Source organism: Bipolaris oryzae (genome assembly GCF_000523455.1).
Source record: "Bipolaris oryzae ATCC 44560 unplaced genomic scaffold scaffold_180, whole genome shotgun sequence".
Classification (NCBI taxonomy): Eukaryota; Fungi; Ascomycota; class Dothideomycetes; order Pleosporales; family Pleosporaceae; genus Bipolaris; species Bipolaris oryzae.
In genome coordinates this window covers 31305-52175 of record NW_006911456.1, presented here as the reverse complement: position 1 = coordinate 52175, position 20871 = coordinate 31305, and the positions used below count along the sequence as shown (strand labels likewise).

General features: G+C 50.3%; 9 protein-coding genes across 9 annotated transcripts; 6 read left to right on the top strand and 3 right to left on the bottom strand.

The window, feature by feature from the left end:
• Positions 1-200: 200 nt before the first annotated feature.
• On the top strand, positions 201-1343 carry COCMIDRAFT_105938 (uncharacterized protein; the record flags this gene model as incomplete). Its single annotated transcript, XM_007693767.1, has 3 exons — positions 201-223; positions 281-1259; positions 1317-1343. 3 exons carry the CDS (start codon positions 201-203, stop codon positions 1341-1343), a joined length of 1029 nt encoding a protein of 342 aa, XP_007691957.1.
• A 1226-nt stretch (positions 1344-2569) lies between these two features.
• On the top strand, positions 2570-4196 carry COCMIDRAFT_105918 (uncharacterized protein; the record flags this gene model as incomplete). Its single annotated transcript, XM_007693766.1, has 2 exons — positions 2570-2728; positions 2784-4196. The coding sequence occupies 2 exons, from the start codon at positions 2570-2572 to the stop codon at positions 4194-4196; spliced, it is 1572 nt and encodes a 523-aa protein (XP_007691956.1).
• Positions 4197-4750: 554 nt separating this feature from the next.
• COCMIDRAFT_105929 (uncharacterized protein) lies at positions 4751-5718 on the top strand (the record flags this gene model as incomplete). The annotated part of the gene is made up of 3 exons (XM_007693765.1): positions 4751-4769; positions 4846-4934; positions 5020-5718. The coding sequence occupies 3 exons, from the start codon at positions 4751-4753 to the stop codon at positions 5716-5718; spliced, it is 807 nt and encodes a 268-aa protein (XP_007691955.1).
• A 649-nt stretch (positions 5719-6367) lies between these two features.
• Positions 6368-7548, bottom strand: COCMIDRAFT_29710 (uncharacterized protein; the record flags this gene model as incomplete). The annotated part of the gene is made up of 3 exons (XM_007693757.1): positions 6368-6606; positions 6687-7346; positions 7410-7548. The coding sequence occupies 3 exons, from the start codon at positions 7546-7548 to the stop codon at positions 6368-6370; spliced, it is 1038 nt and encodes a 345-aa protein (XP_007691947.1).
• A 238-nt stretch (positions 7549-7786) lies between these two features.
• COCMIDRAFT_29709 (uncharacterized protein) lies at positions 7787-8355 on the top strand (the record flags this gene model as incomplete). The annotated part of the gene is made up of 2 exons (XM_007693756.1): positions 7787-8114; positions 8156-8355. The coding sequence occupies 2 exons, from the start codon at positions 7787-7789 to the stop codon at positions 8353-8355; spliced, it is 528 nt and encodes a 175-aa protein (XP_007691946.1).
• Positions 8356-9824: 1469 nt separating this feature from the next.
• Positions 9825-13005, bottom strand: COCMIDRAFT_40313 (uncharacterized protein; the record flags this gene model as incomplete). Its single annotated transcript, XM_007693760.1, has 10 exons — positions 9825-10370; positions 10415-10504; positions 10552-10642; positions 10690-10839; positions 10891-11098; positions 11144-11183; positions 11234-11325; positions 11453-11629; positions 11681-12398; positions 12448-13005. 10 exons carry the CDS (start codon positions 13003-13005, stop codon positions 9825-9827), a joined length of 2670 nt encoding a protein of 889 aa, XP_007691950.1.
• A 300-nt stretch (positions 13006-13305) lies between these two features.
• COCMIDRAFT_29707 (uncharacterized protein) lies at positions 13306-14841 on the top strand (the record flags this gene model as incomplete). The annotated part of the gene is made up of 1 exon (XM_007693755.1): positions 13306-14841. The coding sequence occupies one exon, from the start codon at positions 13306-13308 to the stop codon at positions 14839-14841; it is 1536 nt and encodes a 511-aa protein (XP_007691945.1).
• Positions 14842-15415: 574 nt separating this feature from the next.
• On the top strand, positions 15416-19244 carry COCMIDRAFT_105898 (uncharacterized protein; the record flags this gene model as incomplete). Its single annotated transcript, XM_007693764.1, has 3 exons — positions 15416-16474; positions 16522-16888; positions 16936-19244. The coding sequence occupies 3 exons, from the start codon at positions 15416-15418 to the stop codon at positions 19242-19244; spliced, it is 3735 nt and encodes a 1244-aa protein (XP_007691954.1).
• Positions 19245-19344: 100 nt separating this feature from the next.
• Positions 19345-20247, bottom strand: COCMIDRAFT_40310 (uncharacterized protein; the record flags this gene model as incomplete). Its single annotated transcript, XM_007693759.1, has 1 exon — positions 19345-20247. One exon carries the CDS (start codon positions 20245-20247, stop codon positions 19345-19347), a length of 903 nt encoding a protein of 300 aa, XP_007691949.1.
• Between the last annotated feature and the right edge of the window lie 624 nt (positions 20248-20871).

Sequence of the window (20871 nt, the reverse complement as noted above, 5' to 3'; positions counted from 1 at the left end):
GGTGGTGGTTAAAAGCTTCATTTTTTGGTGAGCTCGCATTTTGGTGGGGTGTTGCATTGGCTGAAGTGTTGCATTGGGTGCGCACGGACAGTACTAGCGTGGCATCCACAAATTTTTGGCCTCCAGTTTGCGGACTCCCGCATTGTTCACCAGCAAAGTAACCTAGTGTTTTCTTCGCACCATAACCTCTAGAAGCCAAAATGGGTCTCGCTGCGCCAAAGAAGTATGCACGCGATTTTGACTTTTGCCATCTTTGCCTCCCAAACTGACGCTCCAGCAGCCGAACCAAAATCTCCAATGACCCGCAAAACACGACATGGGCGAACAACACCTCGCGCTTCGGTCATCGCATGTTGACTTCGCAGGGATGGCAACCTGGTAGCTCTTTGGGCGCAAAAGATGCGTCCCACGCCGCTCACTACACCGCCGCCTCCCAATCGCACATTCGTGTCTTTCTCAAAGACGACAATCTAGGCCTGGGCGCAAAGCGAGGAAGTGAGCGGCCGGAAAACTTTGGTCTTGCAGGGCTAGAAAGTATTCTGGGGCGATTGAACGGCAACGAGGCCGAAGTCAAGAAGGAAGAGGAGAGGCGCGAGGAGATTGAGAAGAGGGCATTCGTGTACCGGAAGTACGGCATGATGAACTTTGTCAGTGGCGGCTTCCTAGTCGGCGATAAGATCACAAAGAAGTCGGATATCAAGAAGGAAATTGAGGTCAAGACAGAGACGGAAATCAAATCTGAGCCTCAGAGCGACAACGAAACGGCAAGCAGCAAGGACAAGAAGAGAAAGCGAGAGGAGCACACCGAGGAGGAGCCAACGTTGAAGCGCAAGAAGAAGAGCACAGATGTGCGCGATGATGGGAAGACAGAGAGCGACTCGTCGAAGTCGAAGAAGCACAAGAAGGAAAAGTCGAAAAAGTCGAAGCGGGCATCTTCGTCTGATGTGGAGGCCTCGGCCGAACCGCTCACAGACAAGGCACGACGGAAAGCAGAGAAGAAGGCACGCAAGGAGGAGAAGAAAGCCAAAAAGGCGCTTAAAAAGGCGGCGAAGAAGGCAGCCAAGAAGGACAGTTCCGACGACTCGAGCTCTGAGAGCGAGACGGAAGAGAGTACGCCAAGTTCTTCGGTGCCTGTGTCGGGCGCGTCCACACCTGCGCCTGCGGGATTAACATACAACCCACGAGGCATGCATGCTGTGCGACAGAGGTGGATCCGCCAGAAAAAGGCAGCAACTATGGATGCACAGGCGATGAAAGAGGTATGTTTGGCATAGGACGCCTCTTCATAGACGAACCCCGACTAACACGAGGTGCAGATTTTCATGATCAAATCCCAGTCGTAAGTCAGCGCTCGACTGGGTGCATGACCGTTATCAGCATAGCGAGGCGTTGGTGGGGTTTTGTTGTAGCATTGGCTTGTTGGCCCCGATTATGGAAGCCGAATAGAAGACAACACATCGCACATGTCATTTTTTTCCGAGTTGAACTCAAATAAATTGCTTTAACCGGGGATTAGATAGGATAAGGTTTTATGCCGTGGCCATGCACCATGAACATTACTGGTGGTCCGAGGCATCCGCCATGCCATTGGGATTGCCGTGCAGCGGTAGCAGTAAGCCAGCCAGCCAGCCAGGCTAAGGGCTTTTGTGATTTTGCCGGTCGCGATTGTGGTTGGGTTGATTCGAGTTCAAGCTAGGCCTATAGTGGTCGAAGGCCGCCGGTGAATTCAACCAAAACGGAGGAGGGGTGTCCATGTACATAGGTAGGTTCCATTACGACTAGAAGCTGGTAGCGTTTTTAGTGGTATTCTACGATGGTTTGCCTTTCCCCTCGTTTCACGGCGCAAGCAGGTATGGTTTACTGCATCTTGGCACTCAGAGGCCCGGAATCCTACTCGAGGTTAAAGGCTTGTCAATTCCCTCTGCGGCAGAAATGTAGCCGCAACCGGAACCGCAGCCAGCGAAGCCAGCGAAGCCAGACAGGCGCTAAGCGAAGAAGGCATACAGTTGCAGTGAAGGGATGATAAACGTCGAACCTGCGATAGGGCGATTCCAGAAACCAGGGATGAGCTGCAAGCCGCGTCAGTTCCTGCATGGCGGACCCCGTGCCAGCGCGCTAAGCCGTGGTGGGACGAGGGCAATGTACAATGACCTCGTCCACCCTGGGCAACTATGGCGCGCTGCTCGAACCGGTCTACTACTACACGACATGCATATATGTATATCCAGGGCCCCGTTTAACCCTCGCAACGGCCAGCCCTAGTTGCTTTCTTTTCTTCGGCACATTCTCGTCTCACCTTCCGTCTCTCTTTCTCTCTTTCTTGACTGCATCGGCGAATAAACGCATGCGTAGTCGGCCCTTGGGCGTTTCCGGTAAGGTCCGCTGCAGCCGAATCCCCGAGTCGGTAGTAGGCCATGGTTAACATTTGGCGCAGTCAGCCTTCACCCTTACAACACGGCGTTCCATGCATATGCTCGGCGCCTCGTCTACAGAGTATATAACCGACGCCCCGCCTATAGATTCGGTCCCCGACGCCCCCTCTGTACTCGACGCCTCGTCCTTCGACTCTATGCCCGCGCAATTGGCCCCTAACATGCCCTCTCTCGCGTCGAGGAATGGCGCCCCTGTGCCCACGAGGAAGGAGTCGGCGCCCATGATGCCTCCTTTCATGGTGTCAGCGCCAGGCAAAGTCATTGTATATGGAGAACATGCCGTTGTCTATGGAAAGGTACAACTCGGCAGTTCCAAACACGTTTACGAGCTCATGTGCTGATGTCTCTCAGGCCGCCATTGCGGCTGCCATATCTCTCCGCTCATATCTCCATGTCTCGTTTCTTTCAAAGTCGAACCGTACCGTGCAGCTGCGCTTTCCCGATATCCAGATGGAGCACACGTGGAACATTGACGAACTACCATGGGACGCGTTCAGCAAGCCGGGCAAGAAGAAGCACTACTACGAACTCGTAGATTCATTAGATCCCGATCTGATGGCCGCCATACAACCTTTCATAGACCAAGTGTCTCCCGCTGCTCCTGAGTCGATACGAAAAATCCACCACGCCTCGGCCACCTCCTTCCTATACCTCTTCCTCTCGCTTGCGTCGCGCAAAGTTCCTCCTTGTATTTATACACTACGTTCTACCATTCCAATCGGTGCTGGCTTGGGCAGCAGCGCCAGTATATCAGTGTGTCTCAGTACCGCATTGCTTCTACAGATTCGGGCTCTGAGCGGGCCCCATCAAGATCAACCTGCACAAGAATGTGAGCTTAACATAGAGCGCATCAACCGATGGGCATTTGTTGGTGAAATGTGCATACACGGGAACCCTTCTGGAGTCGATAATACAGTGTCCTCGGGCGGCAAGGCAGTCCTCTTCCAACGGAGAGATTACGGCCAGCCGCCGCTCGTCCAACCACTACACAGTTTCCCAGAGCTACCTCTTTTGCTTGTCAACACGCGACAGTCGCGCAGCACAGCTACCGAGGTCGCCAAAGTCGCCAACCTCCGCAAAGCGCATCCCATCCTCGCAGAGAGCATTCTCGACGCAATAGGCTCCGTCACCGAATCCGCACACAAGCTCCTCACATCCCCAGATTTTGATTCAGAATCAATTGAAGCGTTGAGGCATCTCGGTGAACTGGTAACCATCAACCATGGCTTGCTCGTTTCACTAGGCGTTTCCCACCCAAAACTCGAGCGCATCCGAGAAATCATCGATCACACCGGTATTGGCTGGACAAAGCTCACGGGAGCAGGAGGTGGAGGCTGTGCCATTACCATTCTCAAGCCGCAACCACTCGCCCTCGCAAACGACCACCAACCGGACACAAACTCTGACAAATCCGATACCGCATCTGAACCAGATGAAGATTGCAATGCCTCTGTCATTTCAACTAGCACCAAGATGAAGTACAAGATCCTCGATTCGCTCGAGGTCAAGCTGGAGAATGAAGGATTCGAGAAGTTTGAGACGACACTGGCTGGCGATGGTGTTGGTATCCTTTGGCCGGCTGTTTTGCACAATGGAAACGAAGAGGAGGGTGGGGAGGAAATTGACCAGGAAAAGTTCCTCAATGCTGAAGGCAACGTTGGAATCGAGAGACTGGTTGGTGTTAACAGCTCACAACGGAAGGGCTATGGAGAAGTTAGAGAAGGATGGAAGTTTTGGAGGCCGTGGGACGCTGGTGAGAGTTAGAACTTGCTTTAGTTGCTTGTTTTAATTTACTCTTCAAGCTGCTGTCATACTTGTAACATCGATGCGCATTTTAATTCTTTGTTTTCTTTTTCTTCACATAGGGTATATAGGGTTGTGGTACTTTGAGGAACCATGGAAAAGCTTGGTATATGCAGTGTCTACCAAACGGGTCCTGTGGAACTTTGCTTTTTTTTTGGTGACAAAGGCAGTGTGCCTCATGCATGATTGTATGTAGCCGTTCCAATCACGCCGCGCATATTCAGCCACGCTCTTGGTCATCGAAACACACGTACTCGAGTAGAGTGTCTTGTATGTGTGTGGCTTGTGCCACTATGATTGGGCGGTAAGCCATGTGGCTCAGGTAATTTTTAGAAGCGAGCCACGCGCAGTGGCCGAGCCCAACCACTGTCTTGCGACGCAGTCAAACCTTGAGAGAGACTTCCCTCACCCACAACAATTTACCAGTATATCACTGCACAGCTGCAGGTAGGACTTATTGCATACGCTACCCACACAACGCAAATTTCTCGTGATCTTATATACCAACCACAGTCATGGCGCCTGGAAAGTGGGGTACGTCATATTCGCTGCTTCTGCGCCTGCGCTTCAATATGGACCTCTACAGGACCCTTCGCTCACAACGTCCCAGATGATGAAGAAGAGAGCTCGAGCCCTCCATCTCCAACCGTAGCACCCATCGCTCGCCGCAGCAAGTTTGAAGACGAAGAAGAGGAAGATGTGTGTCATCCCTCCCTGCCCCGCGCTCGCATAATTTCCAACCCCGCCATACACATCTTGCACATGCTGACTGCATACCCAACAGGTGCTAGAATCATGGGACGCCGCAGAAGACTCTGAAGTCGAGCGTGAAAAGGCGAAGAAGGCCGCCGAGGCAAAGGCAAAGGCAGATGCAGAGGCAAAGGCAAACCACAAGTCCAAGGCGCAACGAATTGAAGAGCACAGACAAGCTGCCCTGCGCAGACGGCAGATGGAAGATGAGGGAGAGAGCGAAGAAGAAGAAACTGAGGCCGAACGTCGTGCAAGACTACGGCAACAAGAAATCGACGGCTCGCGTGCCCAGGCTGAGGAGCTCTTTGGTGACCTGACCGTCAGCAACAAGCGCAGCGGCAAGGCTGTCACAATCGCGGACGAGAGCGACCCAAACAACACCATCAACCTCTCCTCGCTCTCCATCTTCAACCCAAACACCAAGGACCAGTTCACCAAGCTACGCGAGACGCTCACTCCCCTGATCGCTGCCAACTCTAAGAAAGGGCAGTACACTCTCTTCCTGCAAGAGTTCACCAAGCAGATTGCCAAGGACCTGCCTAGCGAACAGATCAAGAAGATTGCCTCTGGCTTGACTACGCTGAGCAACGAGAAGATGAAGGAGGAGAAGGCGGCCGAGAAGGGAGGAAAGAAGACAAAGGCGGCAAAGACAAAGACGACGCTCAACGCGAGTCGTGATGTTGGTTTGAAGGCAGATACCCGGGCATATGACGATGATGACTTTGGCGAGTAAGTTCTTCGTTGATGTTTCCTTGCATGTATACATGTGGGTGGGCTAACACAATCCTGCAGTGATGACTTCATGTGAGGCGTATTGCCGTTCTTCTACCCATACACCTTTCTGCATACAACATGCCTTACGTCCAATTGTAGGCATTCACCGCTTTGTCGCACTGTCCTTGCGGTTCGCACGCGCGAGTCTACAGACATGAGCGCAGCAATTTTCTTGATCCCTCTGGCATTTTTCACTTTACTTTGCTCTTTTCTTTTGTCTGGTATACGGTCTGCTTCATGGGGTCCAGAACAGCTTAGGTTGCACGCATGTAGACATGTTTTGGCTTTATCATATACACAGATTAACATGATCCTTTTTACATTCTGTTCATGTGTCGTCTCCAAAAAAAAAGATTGCTCCGCCCAAGACACTATGATTGTCTCTTCCATACAAAGGAGTGTTAGATGGACCCATACAAGAAGGGAAAGCAGCGAACATGTGCTTTTCCTTGCTTCAAATAAACCCCATCAGCCTCGCCTTCCTGATTTCTGTTTATGCAAATTTACGTGGAAAAGGAAAGAAAAGAAAATGTGGTTGCAATGCCCATATATTCTATTTTCTACAATCCGTCTACAAAACAAGAAAGAGGGAATCGATACGAAATCGCTCAATCTCCCGTTCTCGAGTTCTCAATCTTTGTCACAATCAAGTCGGTTGCTCCGACCTCGGTCAGCTTATCCATGGCAATGGCAATGTCTTTGCGCAGCACCATAGCCTGAACCGCCACCCATCCATCTTCCTCAAGCGCATTTACCGTTGGGGCGCGACGGCCCGGGGTGATTGTGCGGGCAGCATCGAGTTTTGACCTGGGAACATTGTATGTGCAAAGCACATATTTTTGCGCCGCTGTAACATTGTTAGATCTTCTTTTTCTCCAATTATATTTTTTGTCTTTTGGGAAGGGGGGTGGGGGGATGAAAACGTACTAATAACACCCTTTATCCTAGCCGTGATGAGGTCCACGAGCTTAGGGTCTGAGGGGTGTTTCGACTTGATGAGGATGGCGCTCGAGGTAACGACTGTAGATATGGCTTTGAGACCCGCAGCACGCATGGTCTCGCCTGATTCTACTAGATCGACAATACCGTCGGCGACGCCCAATGCGCATGCTGCCTCGACACTGCCGCCAACATACTTGATGACCGTCTTTAGCTTTGCATCTCCGTTAGTCTCGCCGTTTGTGGTACCGGCCTGCTCCGCTTCCAGTTTTCTAAAGTACTGCTCTGCGAGGTTGGTGAAGCTCGTAACGACGTTCTTTCCAATAAGGTCTTCAGGCTTGGTCAGGTCGCCTTTGGCGGGGACCTGAACTTGGAGACTGCACTTTCCGAAACCAAGGTCTAGCACTTCGTCGACGCCGGTCGTGGCGGTGGGTGGGGTGACACATTCGTGCTCTGCGACTTGGTCGCGGCCAGTTATGCCTAGGTCTACACGGCCTTCACCGACGAAGGTGGGGATATCAGCGGCAGGGAGGAAGACGAGCGCTAGCGGGAGGTTCTTGACGAGCGCAATATCGAGGCGCGAGTGGCGGTGGAATTGGATGTCTGAGCCGTGGAGGAGATCGAGACAGGCTTGGTGGAGGCGGCCCTCTGCGAGGAGACATCAGTATATGCGCGATTGAGTGGAATCTGATACAACACAACAAAACGTACTCTTTGGAACCGCGAAGAGAAGGCGGTCATTCAAACTGTTGCCCAAAAGGTCAGTCATAAAAGGAAGACTCCGACTACCCTGTCGCGGCCTATGCGCGACTTCATCCAATGTACCATTGACGCCAACTAAGAAGCCCATATTTGCGGCAAGCTAGACCAAGAGCAATTCTAAGAAAGTAGCAACAGGGAAAGTAAGGGGGAAGAAGGGGGAAACGAAAGTAGTAGGACCGACATACGAGTTAACGAGATCCATTCTTTTCCACTCTGAGTGTGCACAAGCACGCAATTGACCAGCAGGGATTCGTCGTAAGGGTAGTATACAAATCCACGCGCAGTATAATGCGCGATGCAAGCTATCGTGCTTAGGAACAAAAAAAATGGGAGATGCAGAAAGATGTGCTCTTGCGGGTAACAGTCTAGATCATACGCAGGATCCCTGCGTCGACGGCGAAGTGGGATTGGCGAACAGGCTCGTAGAATATAGGACAGGTTTAGGGTGTAAGATGCACACGTCTTGCGTGGTTTTTTCTGTCTTCGTGTTTCGTGTACAGCAAGTGTCGGTTGATGCGCGAAAACATGCGCCGTCCGCGGCTCGTTCGTGGGGGAGGCTAGGCAATTTGCAAAGTGACTCAATGAGGGGTACAATAGGCTACACGTGTGGCCCACTGGCTAGTTTCCTCCCACCGAATGAGGTTGTGAATGTATGTATGTATAATACATATTTGTTAGATGTTTGATAAGTCCAGACGCGTCAATGACTACAGTCCCCGCTGTCGTGCCGATATGCGGCCTCGGAATGTTTTTTCTGTCGCAAGATGACGTCCAACCATTGCCCCGCGTTGTGCTGCGGCTGGATGAGTGCGACAAAGGCGGTGTCGGCTGGCACAAACTTTACTTTGGGTATTGTCGACGTATCCTCTTCGCATGCACCACGGATCTACCATGAGTTTGCAGGGTTACATGTAGCGCAGCGTGGTATATGTAGTTAGGTGAGCACGCAATCATGTGTTCTTGAGGTGTGAATCAGCCTTGAAAGCGACAATTCCGAAGATCCGTACTTCTTGTACATTCATTGGATACAAACCTGTTACAACCGCGAATACTCACACTTTCAGGGACGGATTTCTTTGCAACTTATTTGTGTTGTGCAAACCGAACTGAGCATGGAATACATGTAATGATCTATGAGTTTGAGGATTGGAAAGTCGGCAGCACGTACTTGTCGTAAACTAAAGCACGTACAATCAACATGGCACAGCTGAATTTCTTATCGTATTCGAAATCATGGTACTTAGTGGCAGAAGGTGATGGATTACGTGCACTCTATGAACGAGTGGTTCAAGAATCACCCAGACCACAAAGTATCTATGGTGCCTAGGTTTGCATCTAAACTATAGGAAAAAGGAAACATACATCAAACGCGGCTACTGAATATTAACCCTGCAAGATGGGAACAGAAGAAGGTCTCGCCCAGCACTGCCTTCACCGGACTTGTGCACGCCTAGACAGGGGTTCAATGCACAACCGCCGCTAGACGACGCGCTGGTGGAGATCCTTCCGACGTGGCTAAGACCCACTATTGCCAATTCACAAACGCGTTTTTGTTAGACCCCCGAGATTGGATGACGAGACGTCTTTAGGAATTATGATAGATCTAGTCTTTATATATGACTAAATTTTCCTTTCTTCCATCAAGCATTCTTGGTCCAACGGTAGGATAATTGCCTTCCAAGCAATTGGCCCGGGTTCGACTCCCGGAGGATGCATAACATCCTTCTCTCGATTGCAACGTTATGACTTTTTTTTGTTTTGTTGCGGGTTGGTCAAGGGAAAATCCCACTGATTAGCCCGCTCTCTTTTTGCACTGCTGCATGTCATGCCTCAAGCTATCTCACTCCAGCAAAAAAACAAAAAAAAAACAGAGAACCTCAGTCAGTAGCTTTGATCTGGTTATCAGTCGATAAATCAATTGACCGTAGACGTTTTTATTGACGTGCGAGCAGTTGGGGTTTGATGAAAATCTTGGATAGATGCATGGTTATGGGCGCGAGTAAGAAGAACCAGATAAGTTGATAGCAGCGAAAACGTCCAAAATAAAACTACGCTTATTTTTGTGTACTATATTGAGAGCACACTTAGCGGCAAGCTTGAGGGCGGGAACGTTGAGAAGGTCGAGGTTTTAATTTGCTCGATCAGATATTGTTCATTACTGAAAGTGTCTTCGTGTACTTTCGACATCTGTGCATCCACATGTTCAAGATTTTCTGCTCTCCTGGTTCAAATGCGACATAGTTATACGTTGAGAATCATCCCGAAACGCCACTCCGTCCGTGCTGGTGGCGCGACATCGAAACTTGAACCATGAACCTGCTTGCCTATCACGGCCTTGAAGCGCCAATGGTAGAGCCCATTTTACTAGCATTCATTTTCTGAAACTGCACGTACAGTCGATACTTCAGAAATTCCTCGAACTGTAGACTCGGAGTCGGTCGATGTAACATGCGAATCAATCGATATGACCGACGGCTGCCTAGCATGCGTGCTCGGTTCCCCTTCATCGTATGTATCCCCATTACTCATGTTCTCATCCGTATCATCATTGCTATCATCGTGTACACTTGCGGTTTCAGCCTCCAGAGCAGTCATACGGTTCACAAACTCTTTCTGTAATTCACTTAGCCATGCAGAGAGGACTTCTCCTTCCAATACACCGTTGTACGCCTGAACCAGGTGCTCTTTGAGGTTGAGAATAAGCTTTCGTCGCTTTTCTTTGAGTACCGTTTCCGATACTTTCTTGTTTCGAATGATGTGGCGCTCAATTTTGCGCGCGACGTTTGTAGCATGCTCCACGATACCCGGAGGTAATGGGACGACACGAGCAAGCGCCAGACCATAGTGCACTTCCTTGGCGACGCCCTGCGTTGCTTTGTAGAGCATAGTCATGCTATGCTCGTCTTGAATCTGTAATGGTAAGCTGGTGCTTTGATAAGGACGCAAATACTTACATCAACCGCTAGATGCAGATTCAAGACTCCAGCACGCTCACTCATGATAGTAGCGAGGTCCTTGAAGTGAGTCGCAAACCATACGAGAGCCTAAAAAAAAAGTTAATCTCGATAAGTGGCTATATTTGTGCGCTTACCCTGCTAGATAGAAGAGCTTCCGCAATAGCCAAAGCAATAGTTAGACCATCTCTTGTGCTTGTGCCACGACCAAGTTCATCAACTATGATTCTAAAATGGGATCAGTAACGCTAGTGTGATAATGACTAATTTCATACAAGCTGCGTTGGTCGGCGTTGCGTAAGATGAAAGCAATCTCTCTCATCTCAGCCGCAAATGTTGAAACGTTGCTTTCAATGATGCCGTCGGTTCCGATCCTGGCAAATAGCTGGTGAAGTATTGGAAAGGATGCATAATTCGCAGGAACACTGCATACAGTAAGTGACTACAATGAACGAATCGAAAGAGTTATCACTTACTAGCAACCGATCTGAGCCATGATAGTCATGAGAGCCAGGGACCGAATGTAGGTACTTTTGCCGCTCATATTGCATCCAGTGATGATCTGAAAACGAGTCTGCTGTGTAGCGTAGGCGTCGTTTGGAATAAATTTGGTTTGCATGATCTTTTCTTTGATAGGGTGGCGCCCAGACTGAATAGCGAATGTGTCAGTGAGTTGTGGTTGTACTGAAAATTTATCAGTTTGTACATCAAAATAAGCCTAGCACCTACTATAGTTATTCACCGTGACAAGATGCGCAAATGCTCCAATCTGTAATCAATCAGGTTCTTGATCGTGGTAAGACATCGACTAAGACTTGCCATGTCCAGCATTGCTACAGCTTCACAAACCTTGAACAATATCGACACGTGGCTGCGTACTTGTTCGGTAAGATCTCCAACGGCTTCGTCGCCTGCACGATTTTAGTAGTGACATAGAAGAGTAGGCAGATAACTATAGTCACTCATGAGAATCACTTCCTGATGTGACAGGTTGATCTTCGAATCGTTAGCATGTACGAGTTTGGTATCCGTAGATGCGTGCCTTCTGATTGCGCTTCATCAACTCCACAGTTTGGCATTCAATATGATTGTGGCGACGAATTATATTCGTGAAAACTGGAGGTAACGCCTTATCTTCAAGCTCTGATAAGGCAATCTTAATGTAAAACTGACGGGCATTTTCATATTTCAAGTCTAACTTGATGTCGTATTCCTCTGCTTGAGATTAGCAAACACATCTACGTATTCGAAGATGCATTGGCATACGACTGAGCTCGGTCGAGTGTTGAAATGCATCTTCAGTGGCTTCCTTATAAGTAGTGCGTGCAACGTCGAGGAGCCCGTTGACGCCGGATTTCACAGCATATGTTCGTTGGTTTCTGAGTTCGAGGGGTTGCCTTGCGTAGGTAGTGTCTTCATTGATGACAATATCAATCAGTTCCTGTACAACGGCCACATTCTCTGGCGCGCAGAGCTCGCGGATGTTGTTGAGCATAACAGAGGCTGTTCCAGTGAGAGCTTCGTAGATAGGGTTCACAGAGTTGACAAATTGCTTGAGCATAATGATTTGGTTGATGGCTTGCTCTGTGGTATGAAGAGTAAGCTTCTTTGGTGTAACAATCAACGCTGTCAGTATCCGGTCGGCATCAAGAAAGTTCTTTAATGCAGCGCGGACAGCAAAAAACAGCTCTTCTTTCTTGGTCATGTCGTCTACAGCAGCGTATCGCATACTGAGTACTTCGGGGTCAGTGAGCGGCTGCAGGATGTTGCTACGCAGCAGGCGTGCACCCATTGGTGTCAAAGTCTCATTGATTAAACCGAACAAACAGTTCCTGGATTTGGGGTCACGAAGATTCTGGACCAGTTCAAGCGAATGGATGGTCGACACATCAATCATCATAGATCCCTCAGAAGGCTCGTATCGCATCCTGAGTGAGTGCAAGGCGAATACCATACTTAAGCCAAGGTCAATGTACTTGAGCGCCTGCGAGCTTGATTATTTCACGTAGTCGGAAGTGCACCGAAGAACTTACAGCCGCAATGCAGCATACAGCGTAATAGTTACCTGCGACGGAAATCTGGATGGCTTCGACATCTTCTTTGAAGGCTAGAGTTTGGATATACTCGTACCCAGTTGATTCGGCCCAGTAGCGGCGATCAAGTAATGTTAGCTTACTGCCAATATCCTCAAGGTTTTCCTCGATGATAGAGAAGAGCTTCGACTTTGGACTTGCAGCAGTCGACACAATCAAGATCTCTGAAGGCCCATATACTCTCAGCTTGTGAACTGTCCGAACAAAGGTCTGGCTGTCGCAGATCTGACAGAGCACTGCCTCTGCTGTGTCAAGGTTCACAAAGGCCAAGCCGACTGTAGGTGAGATGCCACGAGATTCGGCAACGGCACAGACAACATGCTGGTTTTCGACCCTAGCAATAGTAGAAACACCAGTCCTAGGCCTTGCAGTAGAGGGCCTGCCAGTGTTCCTGCGAGTTCCTGGCCGTGACGCTGTAGTGGTATCGTAGCCAGCATAGCCATACGATGTGGACCCAGAGGTACTCTGAGAAGTTTGTGGCTTGGATCGCTGAGTCATGGTGGTTAGTGCTATGTAGTCAGCAGCAAAGTATTGGTATGTGAAAACTGCCTGATTGACTAGACACGGCTGGTAATGAGTTGACATGAATGGAGTAGAGGTATTGGAAGACGCGTTGAGAAGTGGGGAGAATGCTTAGCGCGTATTTTTGGTACTAATACCTACTAGCGCGGTCGTTATCGATAGCACCAGAAATTATTTTCGAGCGCTCTTCAACCAGTGGGGCTTCTTCAAGTTCATACAATTCGGGCAGGCTGTGTTTATTATCTCCTCAGTCACACCTGGAAAACTGCACAAGCTATGGCGACCCTATATCCACCTCCGTCGAAGCGTCAGAAGCGAGCGCAAGCCGAAGTCGCGCGACAACAACAAGACATTGACAGCTCCATACCCGATGGCACAGTGCGAGTGCGCTTCGTGGACCAGGCCACAGGCGAAAGCGGCAATCTCCCCGTTCTTACTGTCCCATTATCGCAGGCGTCGACCAAGAATCTGGAGCTGCTTCTGAACAACTTAAAAGACCAGGCAGACGACCAAATACCGTATCGGTTCTTTCCTGACGGTACGACTGAAGCGCTTGCAGACAAGGATGATCTGTACAACGCGCTAGTTAAGCCAGGAAAGGCATCAGCAGAAGCCGAGATAGTACTCCAATATGCGCCACAAGCTGTTTTCCGTGTCAAAGCGGTCTCGCGGTGCTCAGCAGCTGTGTCAGGACATGGCGACAACATCTTGTCCATAAACTTCTCGCCAGTCAGCTCCAGCAGGATGGCGAGTGGAAGTGGAGACAAGACAGTCAGGGTATGGGATTGTGACACAGGCACACCAGTTCATACGATGAAAGGACATTCGGGGTGGGTTCTGGCTGTCAGCTACTCACCCGACGGCTCCCTGCTAGCATCTGGTGGATACGACAGAGAGGTGAGGATATGGGACCCAAACACGGGAAAGCAGATTGGAGGCCCGCTCAAGGGCCATACTGGCTTCATCACATCCCTCTCCTGGGAACCATATCACTTGCAAGAGCCCGGCCGACCGCGAGTAGCATCGTCATCCAAGGACGGTACCGTAAGAGTGTGGGACGCAATAGGCAACAGAATTGATTTCGCACTGTCAGGTCACAAGGGCAACGTGACTTGCGTAAAATGGGGTGGTACTGGACGGATGTATACTGCCTCTCACGACAAGACCATCAAGGTATGGGACGCAGCAAAAGGCACATTGATCAACACGCTACAAGGCCACGCGCATTGGGTCAATCACCTTGCCCTCTCCACGGACTTCGTCCTGAGAACCTCGTATCACGATCATACGCGCAAGGTGCCAGCCACACAAGAAGAGAAGCTTGCCAAAGCGAAAGCAAGATTCGAGAAAGCCGCCACGATCAACGGTGAAGTAATAGAGCGCTTGGCAACTGCCTCTGAAGACTGCACAATCATACTATGGACACCCCTGACAAGCACGAAACCCGTGAATAGGATGACCGGCCATCAGAAGCAGATCAACCAAGTAACCTTCTCGCCCGATGGTTCCATGTTAGCATCGGGAGCTTGGGATAATCATGTCAAATTGTGGTCAGCTCGAGATGGAAAGTTCATCGACACCCTCAGAGGACATGTCGGTCCTGTATATATGACGTGCTTCTCTGCTGATAGCCGGCTACTGGCGAGCTGCAGCAAAGACACGACATTGAAGGTGTGGGACATGAGAACCAGGAAGCTGAAGGAAGACTTGCCAGGACACAAAGACCAGGTGTTTGCGCTAGACTGGAGTCCGGACGGAGAGAGAGTCGGGAGCGGTGGTGCAGACAAGCAAGTGCGGATTTGGAGCAACTAAATGAGAGGCTACTCACAGCGTGACGATAGTTTGCAATTGATACCCCTGGTGCGAATGCGACCATTCCGTTTCATGTCTGATATGCTCGGTGCCGTTATATAGAAGTATATATTAAAACAAGGCATACCTGACAGCTACCTGGTGGTAGAGACGGAGGGCCGAGTGGGGCCGATGGGCAGAGACTTGGCAGTCCCCGCACCAGGAGTGGCTTTACGTGGTGTGACGGATTGTGGCGACGTCATCGCTCTGCCACTCCCAAAAGCACGAACGGCTCTTCGGCGCCGCAGTCATAGGTGGTGTGGCGCTGGCGCACAAAGTGGAGCTACATGGGCGTGGTGTGGCCAATGTCGTGGAAACTCAGGCGCGTACCTACGTCAACTGTGAAGAAAAGGGAAACTCTCCCCTGTCGTGCACACGAATGCTGAGCTGCTATTGTGGGTTTCAGGGCATCGACGCGTTCCTTGTTTCCTGGCAGTCAGACATACAGATGTATTCGCGACGAATCCCTCTCACCTTTGCTCCCATTACTTGAGCACACCGGCCGACAGCACATATTATTGCCAAACGTCTCAACATGTCCGGCGTGGACGACGTAGACGCTCAACACAGGGACTATCGACGGCCACATAGTGCACACAACCCAATTCCTACAGTCCAGAAGTATCGCGAGGAGAAGCAGAGAAGGCAGCAAGCGTACGGGAACCCAGGTGGCGAGAGCAATGAACCAAGCAAACGCGATCGGCTCGGCGACGCTGTAGATGTCTTCAGGTTTGGAAAAGACGTAGAAGAGGCCAATGATGGAAACGGGCCGTACCCAGCTACAAACAAAAATCTTCCGCAAGACGACGAAATTGCTGAAGATCATGCTGGCAAGACAGTACCCAGCAACGACCACAGAGATGCACCCCAGGATATGGATGACGAGCAAGAGGCGGAAGACACGACAGAAGGAGGGCTGAAATCAGCAAACCCTAGAAAAGCCCGCAAACAGATGAAGCATTTCAAGGCCGATGGCACGGAGCGCTTGGTTACCGACCCAATTACCCATCTGCCCATTAAAGTTCACGATTTCACCGATCGAGAGCTGAAAAGCACTGCAAAGAACCCATCACCACCCGGCTCAGATCCTCGGGCAGCGACCGGCACTAATGCCATTAATAAAAGTGACGAGCAACTGCAAGTCGAAAGCCATGAATCGCAAGAAGCCCATGCAGGCATGGAGGTTTTGTTTCCCCCTCCGTCCTTTGACCGAACGCGAGATGAGATTTCCACAGTCTACATGCACGCTGTGACGATTGGCGTGGGTGCTGCAGCCGTTAGTTTAATGTTGGTTAATGCCTTATTCTGGCCAACACATCATTCCACAGGTTGGACAAGACAGCTGCTTAAGCTCACTGAGCTCAGTACGATGGCAGCGGTGTCCGGAGCCATTATCCTGTTCATGCGCCAATGGTCAGAGAACAAGATTAAGAATGTATGGGATGTGGAAGTTTGGAGAGCAGAGCGGGAACGTGGTCAAGAATTGGCCAAAACCCAGACTGCTGAAAGCACTCAATGGCTGAACTCACTCTTTGCATCAATATGGCCTTTAATCAACCCCGATCTATTCACGAGCATCTCCGATACGCTTGAGGTGGGTATAAACATACACGTGGCGATTTCTCAAACTAACAACCACAGGATGTAATGCAAGCTTCTCTTCCTAGTATGGTTCGTATGGTGGCTGTCGAAGATATTGGTCAGGGTAGCGAAGCTCTTCGTATTCTTGGTGTTCGCTGGCTACCAACGGGAGCAGCTGCTCGATCAGTGGGCGCTGATGGGAATCTTAAATCTTCAGATGAAGAGAAAGACGACCGTACTGTGCCAGACGATGGAGAAGGCGAAGATGGAATACCAGGTCATGATACCATGGAGGCTGAAGATGGCGACTTTGTCAACCTGGAAATTGCATTCGCGTACAGACCCTCAACAGGACAAGGTGTCAAGACACGCGCAAAGCACGCACATTTACTGCTGGCTTTCTACCTACCAGGAAACGTTAAGCTACGTAAGTTAGGCCGTGACGAACTTTTGTAATTTGCTAACATTGTAAAGCTGTCTGGGTTGACCTTGCGGGCATGGTTGGCGTTATGCGCTTTCGTCTACAGCTATGCCCAGATCCTCCGTTCTTTTCTATTTGCACCATGGCCTTCATGGGTCAGCCGAAAGTGGCCCTGTCTTGCGTCCCACTCATTAAAAAGGGACCTAATCTCATGGATGTCCCTCTAATCTCCAAATTCGTTCAATCGTCCATGGACGCCGCCCTAGCCGAATATGTCGCACCCAAGTCTTTGACACTGGACCTCAAAGATATGATGATGGGAGACGACTTCAAGAAGGACACGGTCGCACAGGGCGTAATCATGGTGCACGTCAAACATGCTTTCGACTTCAAGGAGGGAGACACAAAGATCGGTCCCTGGGGTGGTTCCGCCGATCCTTATGTCAGTGTAGGCTGGGCCAAATTTGGCAAGCCACTCTGGTCCACGCGTGTCTTAAAATCGAATATGGAGCCCCATTGGGATGAGTGGTGCTTCGTTTGTGTCACTCGTGACGAGCTGAATGTTGACGAAAAGCTGAGACTTCAATTATGGGACTCCGATCGCATGACCGCTGACGATGACCTCGGACGTATTGAGCTGAATCTCAAAGACCTGATGAAGAGTAATGAGACCAATGGCAGAATGCACGATCGCGAAGACGGCTTCCATGCTCTAAAGGCTGGGCAAGGTATGCCTGGAAAACTGAGCTGGAGTGTCGGCTACTTTTCGAAAACTAGAATTACCGACGACCAGCTAACTATGCAAGAGGAGGACCCGGACGTAAAAACCATACAACAGCTGAAAGATAAGGTATATAAGGAAGCGGAAGGCAAGCTTCGGGAGGCAAGCGAGGATCATCGAAATGAGGTGGAACAGCAGAAAGCTGAAGATTTCAAAAGCCGCCAAGATGAACTCATCATTGCCTCCCCACCTTCTGAAGACTATCCATCCGGCATTCTTAGCATCCAGATCCATCAGATTACCGGATTGGAACTGGAAACTTTGAACAAGCAGAAAGTTTCGGCGGAGGCTACTGACGAGGAAGAAGAGGGTGACGATCTTCCTTCGGCATATTGCAACATCATCCTCAACCACAAGAAAGTCTTCAAAACCCGGACCAAGCCAAAGAACTCGAAGCCCTTTTTCAACGCTGGATGTGAGCGCTTCATTCGAGATGTGCGTAACACTGAAGTGCATATTGCTGTCCGCGATGCTCGCGTTCATGAAGATGATGCTTTGCTAGGCATTGTGTATCTTCCATTGGAGAGAGTGTTCAAAGAGCGCAGCCAGATTAACTCCATATTCCCGCTTGCTGGGGGAAATGGCTATGGACGCATGCGCGTCTCAATGGTTTTCCGAAGTGTGCAGGTCCAACTTCCGCGGGAACTGCGTGGCTGGGATTATGGAACTGTGGACATCAAACCCTATATCAAGGGTGTCGATGTTCCGAGCGACATAGGGCCCCTCAGGCTCAAGGTTCGTACTCCATTGGACCATGGAAAGTTGCATTCACGCAGACGTAAAGGTAATGTCCGCTCCGAGGATGGCCAGCCTGTTTGGACTACAAGAAAAAGCCGACCGATCCGCTTGCCCGTGCGCGCACGCTACTGTGCACCGTTGATTTTCGAGTTTAGACAGGATGCGACGTTGAGAGATCGCACACATGCGTTTTGCATCTTCTGGCTTAAGGATATTCCGGACAACGAGGAGCAAACAAAACGTCTTGCTATCTGGAAAGGCGATTTGAAACGCGCAGAAGGCAACGTACTCGATTCATATGGTGAAAAGGTAGGCGAGATCGAAGTCACACTGACAATGTGGTCTGGTCTATCTGGATATCATGAGAAGCTGGCAAAGGGCGACAAGCATCTTACCAACGTCATGGAAGTGCTGGACACTTGTAATGACCAAGAATGGACCAACTGGGAGGAATCGGACGGTTCGGAGAAACCTGGTATCAACGACAACAAGGATACTGAAGAAGACAGCTCCGACAGCTCCGATTCATCTGACGATGAGGAAGAAGAACACGATGAAGACGTCAAGGACGACAGTGGTAACATGGTGCCTGATTTTCTTCAAAAACACAGAAAAACGGATTCAAAGATGAGTGAAGACCGCGGCAGGGGCCCAATTACACAGTTGAAGGAGTATAAAGCATCTCACAAGACGCTACACCGCAAGAACAGAGGAATCATGCAATGGAAGGGGCCGCGGACGCTAGCCTGGATGAAGCATGTGGGTGATAGGGGAAAGAGGAAGGTGGGACACATCTTTCACCACCACGAAAGAAACGGGGACGAGATCGAGACGGAGGTCTGAATCATTTCATTCGCATAGCGAGGTGCGTTTTGGAGTCATCTTCCCGGTCAGGAAATGTAGCATTAGTATAGTTTGATTTCGGTTCAGTTGCAACAAATGATTACTGCAAACCATTCTCCATCCATTCAAGCACTTCTGTAAAGTCCCTGGCCCATACGACACCACACCCGTTATGCTGCCTCCGATCTTTCAACCTTGGGCATGCCACTCCCAGCCTCGTCAGCGCCTCGACAAGCGTCTTCTGCGAGCTACCCATAGGATCATCGCGGATGCAGATACCAAGGTCTGCAGCTAGCAGACACTCGATATCCGTCCAACTATCACCAATGTACACTTTGTGCGCGTTTACCTCGTGCATTTGCTCAAAAATTTGCAGTTTGTCACCGCTGGATACAATGGGGTCCGGTTCTCGCGAACCTGCAGCGACGATGCGACCAGACGAGGGCACCCCAGCGGATATGCCGTCGAGCTCGTTGGACAGAATGGCGTGCGAGGCTACGCTGATCTTGGATGCGGCAAGGCAGGAATGAATGAAATGGCGAGACCAGTTCACACTCAGAATGGCAAAAGCGTCACCCTCACGTGACTGGATGTGCTTGAAGAAGGAAGGGAAACCAGTGCGAAGTTGCACCTGGCCTGATTCTATGACCTGCTTGGCTCCTGATTCGATGCCTTGATGGGTAAAATTAGTGAATATAGTAGATGAGTGTACGCGGTCAAGGCTGCGCTGCTCTACTTGTTTCAGTCTAAGTAGGAGCTGTTTTTCCTCGACTATGGTTATCGGGAGAGCGCCGGTTGGAATGAGCTGTTTCAGTGTAGCGGTGTAGTCGTCCATATATGCTTGTGAGACGGATTTCCAGTGGTCCATGGTGGGGAAGTCAGGTTTTTCTGCTGCCGATATACTGACGAGCGCGTCTAGAGTGTCTCTTTTGGTGATGGTGCCGTCCCAGTCGAGGATCCAATGTACGGGCTGGTCTTTTTTGAAGAGGAGTTTTGTGGACATGGCGGCTGCTTTCGGAAGGCGTAACAACTTGCAAGGGCTATGCAGATAGTGATGAAGAATATTTGAAGAGCATAGTCGGCGAGCCGCTCTGTAAAAAGTCATGTGACAGTACACTCTGGATTCGCTTGCAGTACGGCCAGAAATTGACGTTCCAACGTCAATGTCAAAGTATCAGACAGCCGAGAAGCAATCACAGGTACGTGTGTAGGAAATATTGACGGCTCTGGGGCAGCGACTGTGATGCTCAGAAAAAAAGGCTATCCGAACCGACAGCGTCACCGTCCAGCCGGAGCTTTGGAGGCTGTGATTGCACGAGCAGCCGGAGAAAATGGCGCACGCGTCACGACACCACTACGAACAGGTAACTTTTAGCGGACAGACGCGCCGACTTGATATCCAGGGCCAAAACCTCCCTTCACTCGCTCTGCCATTGCATCTGCGCGCTCGTCGCCAGACTTCCCCTCAGTATGGTTTTGGCCACGTCCAGCCCAGCGTGCCTCGCGTGGTCACGAGCCAATGACAGCGGCGCTATAGCGGTGACCCGCCCGCAACCGAGGCGCTCGTTGGTCGCGTTCCTCTAAAGGCATCTTGAGGCGATAGCACCAGTTGTTCTTACGGAGGCTA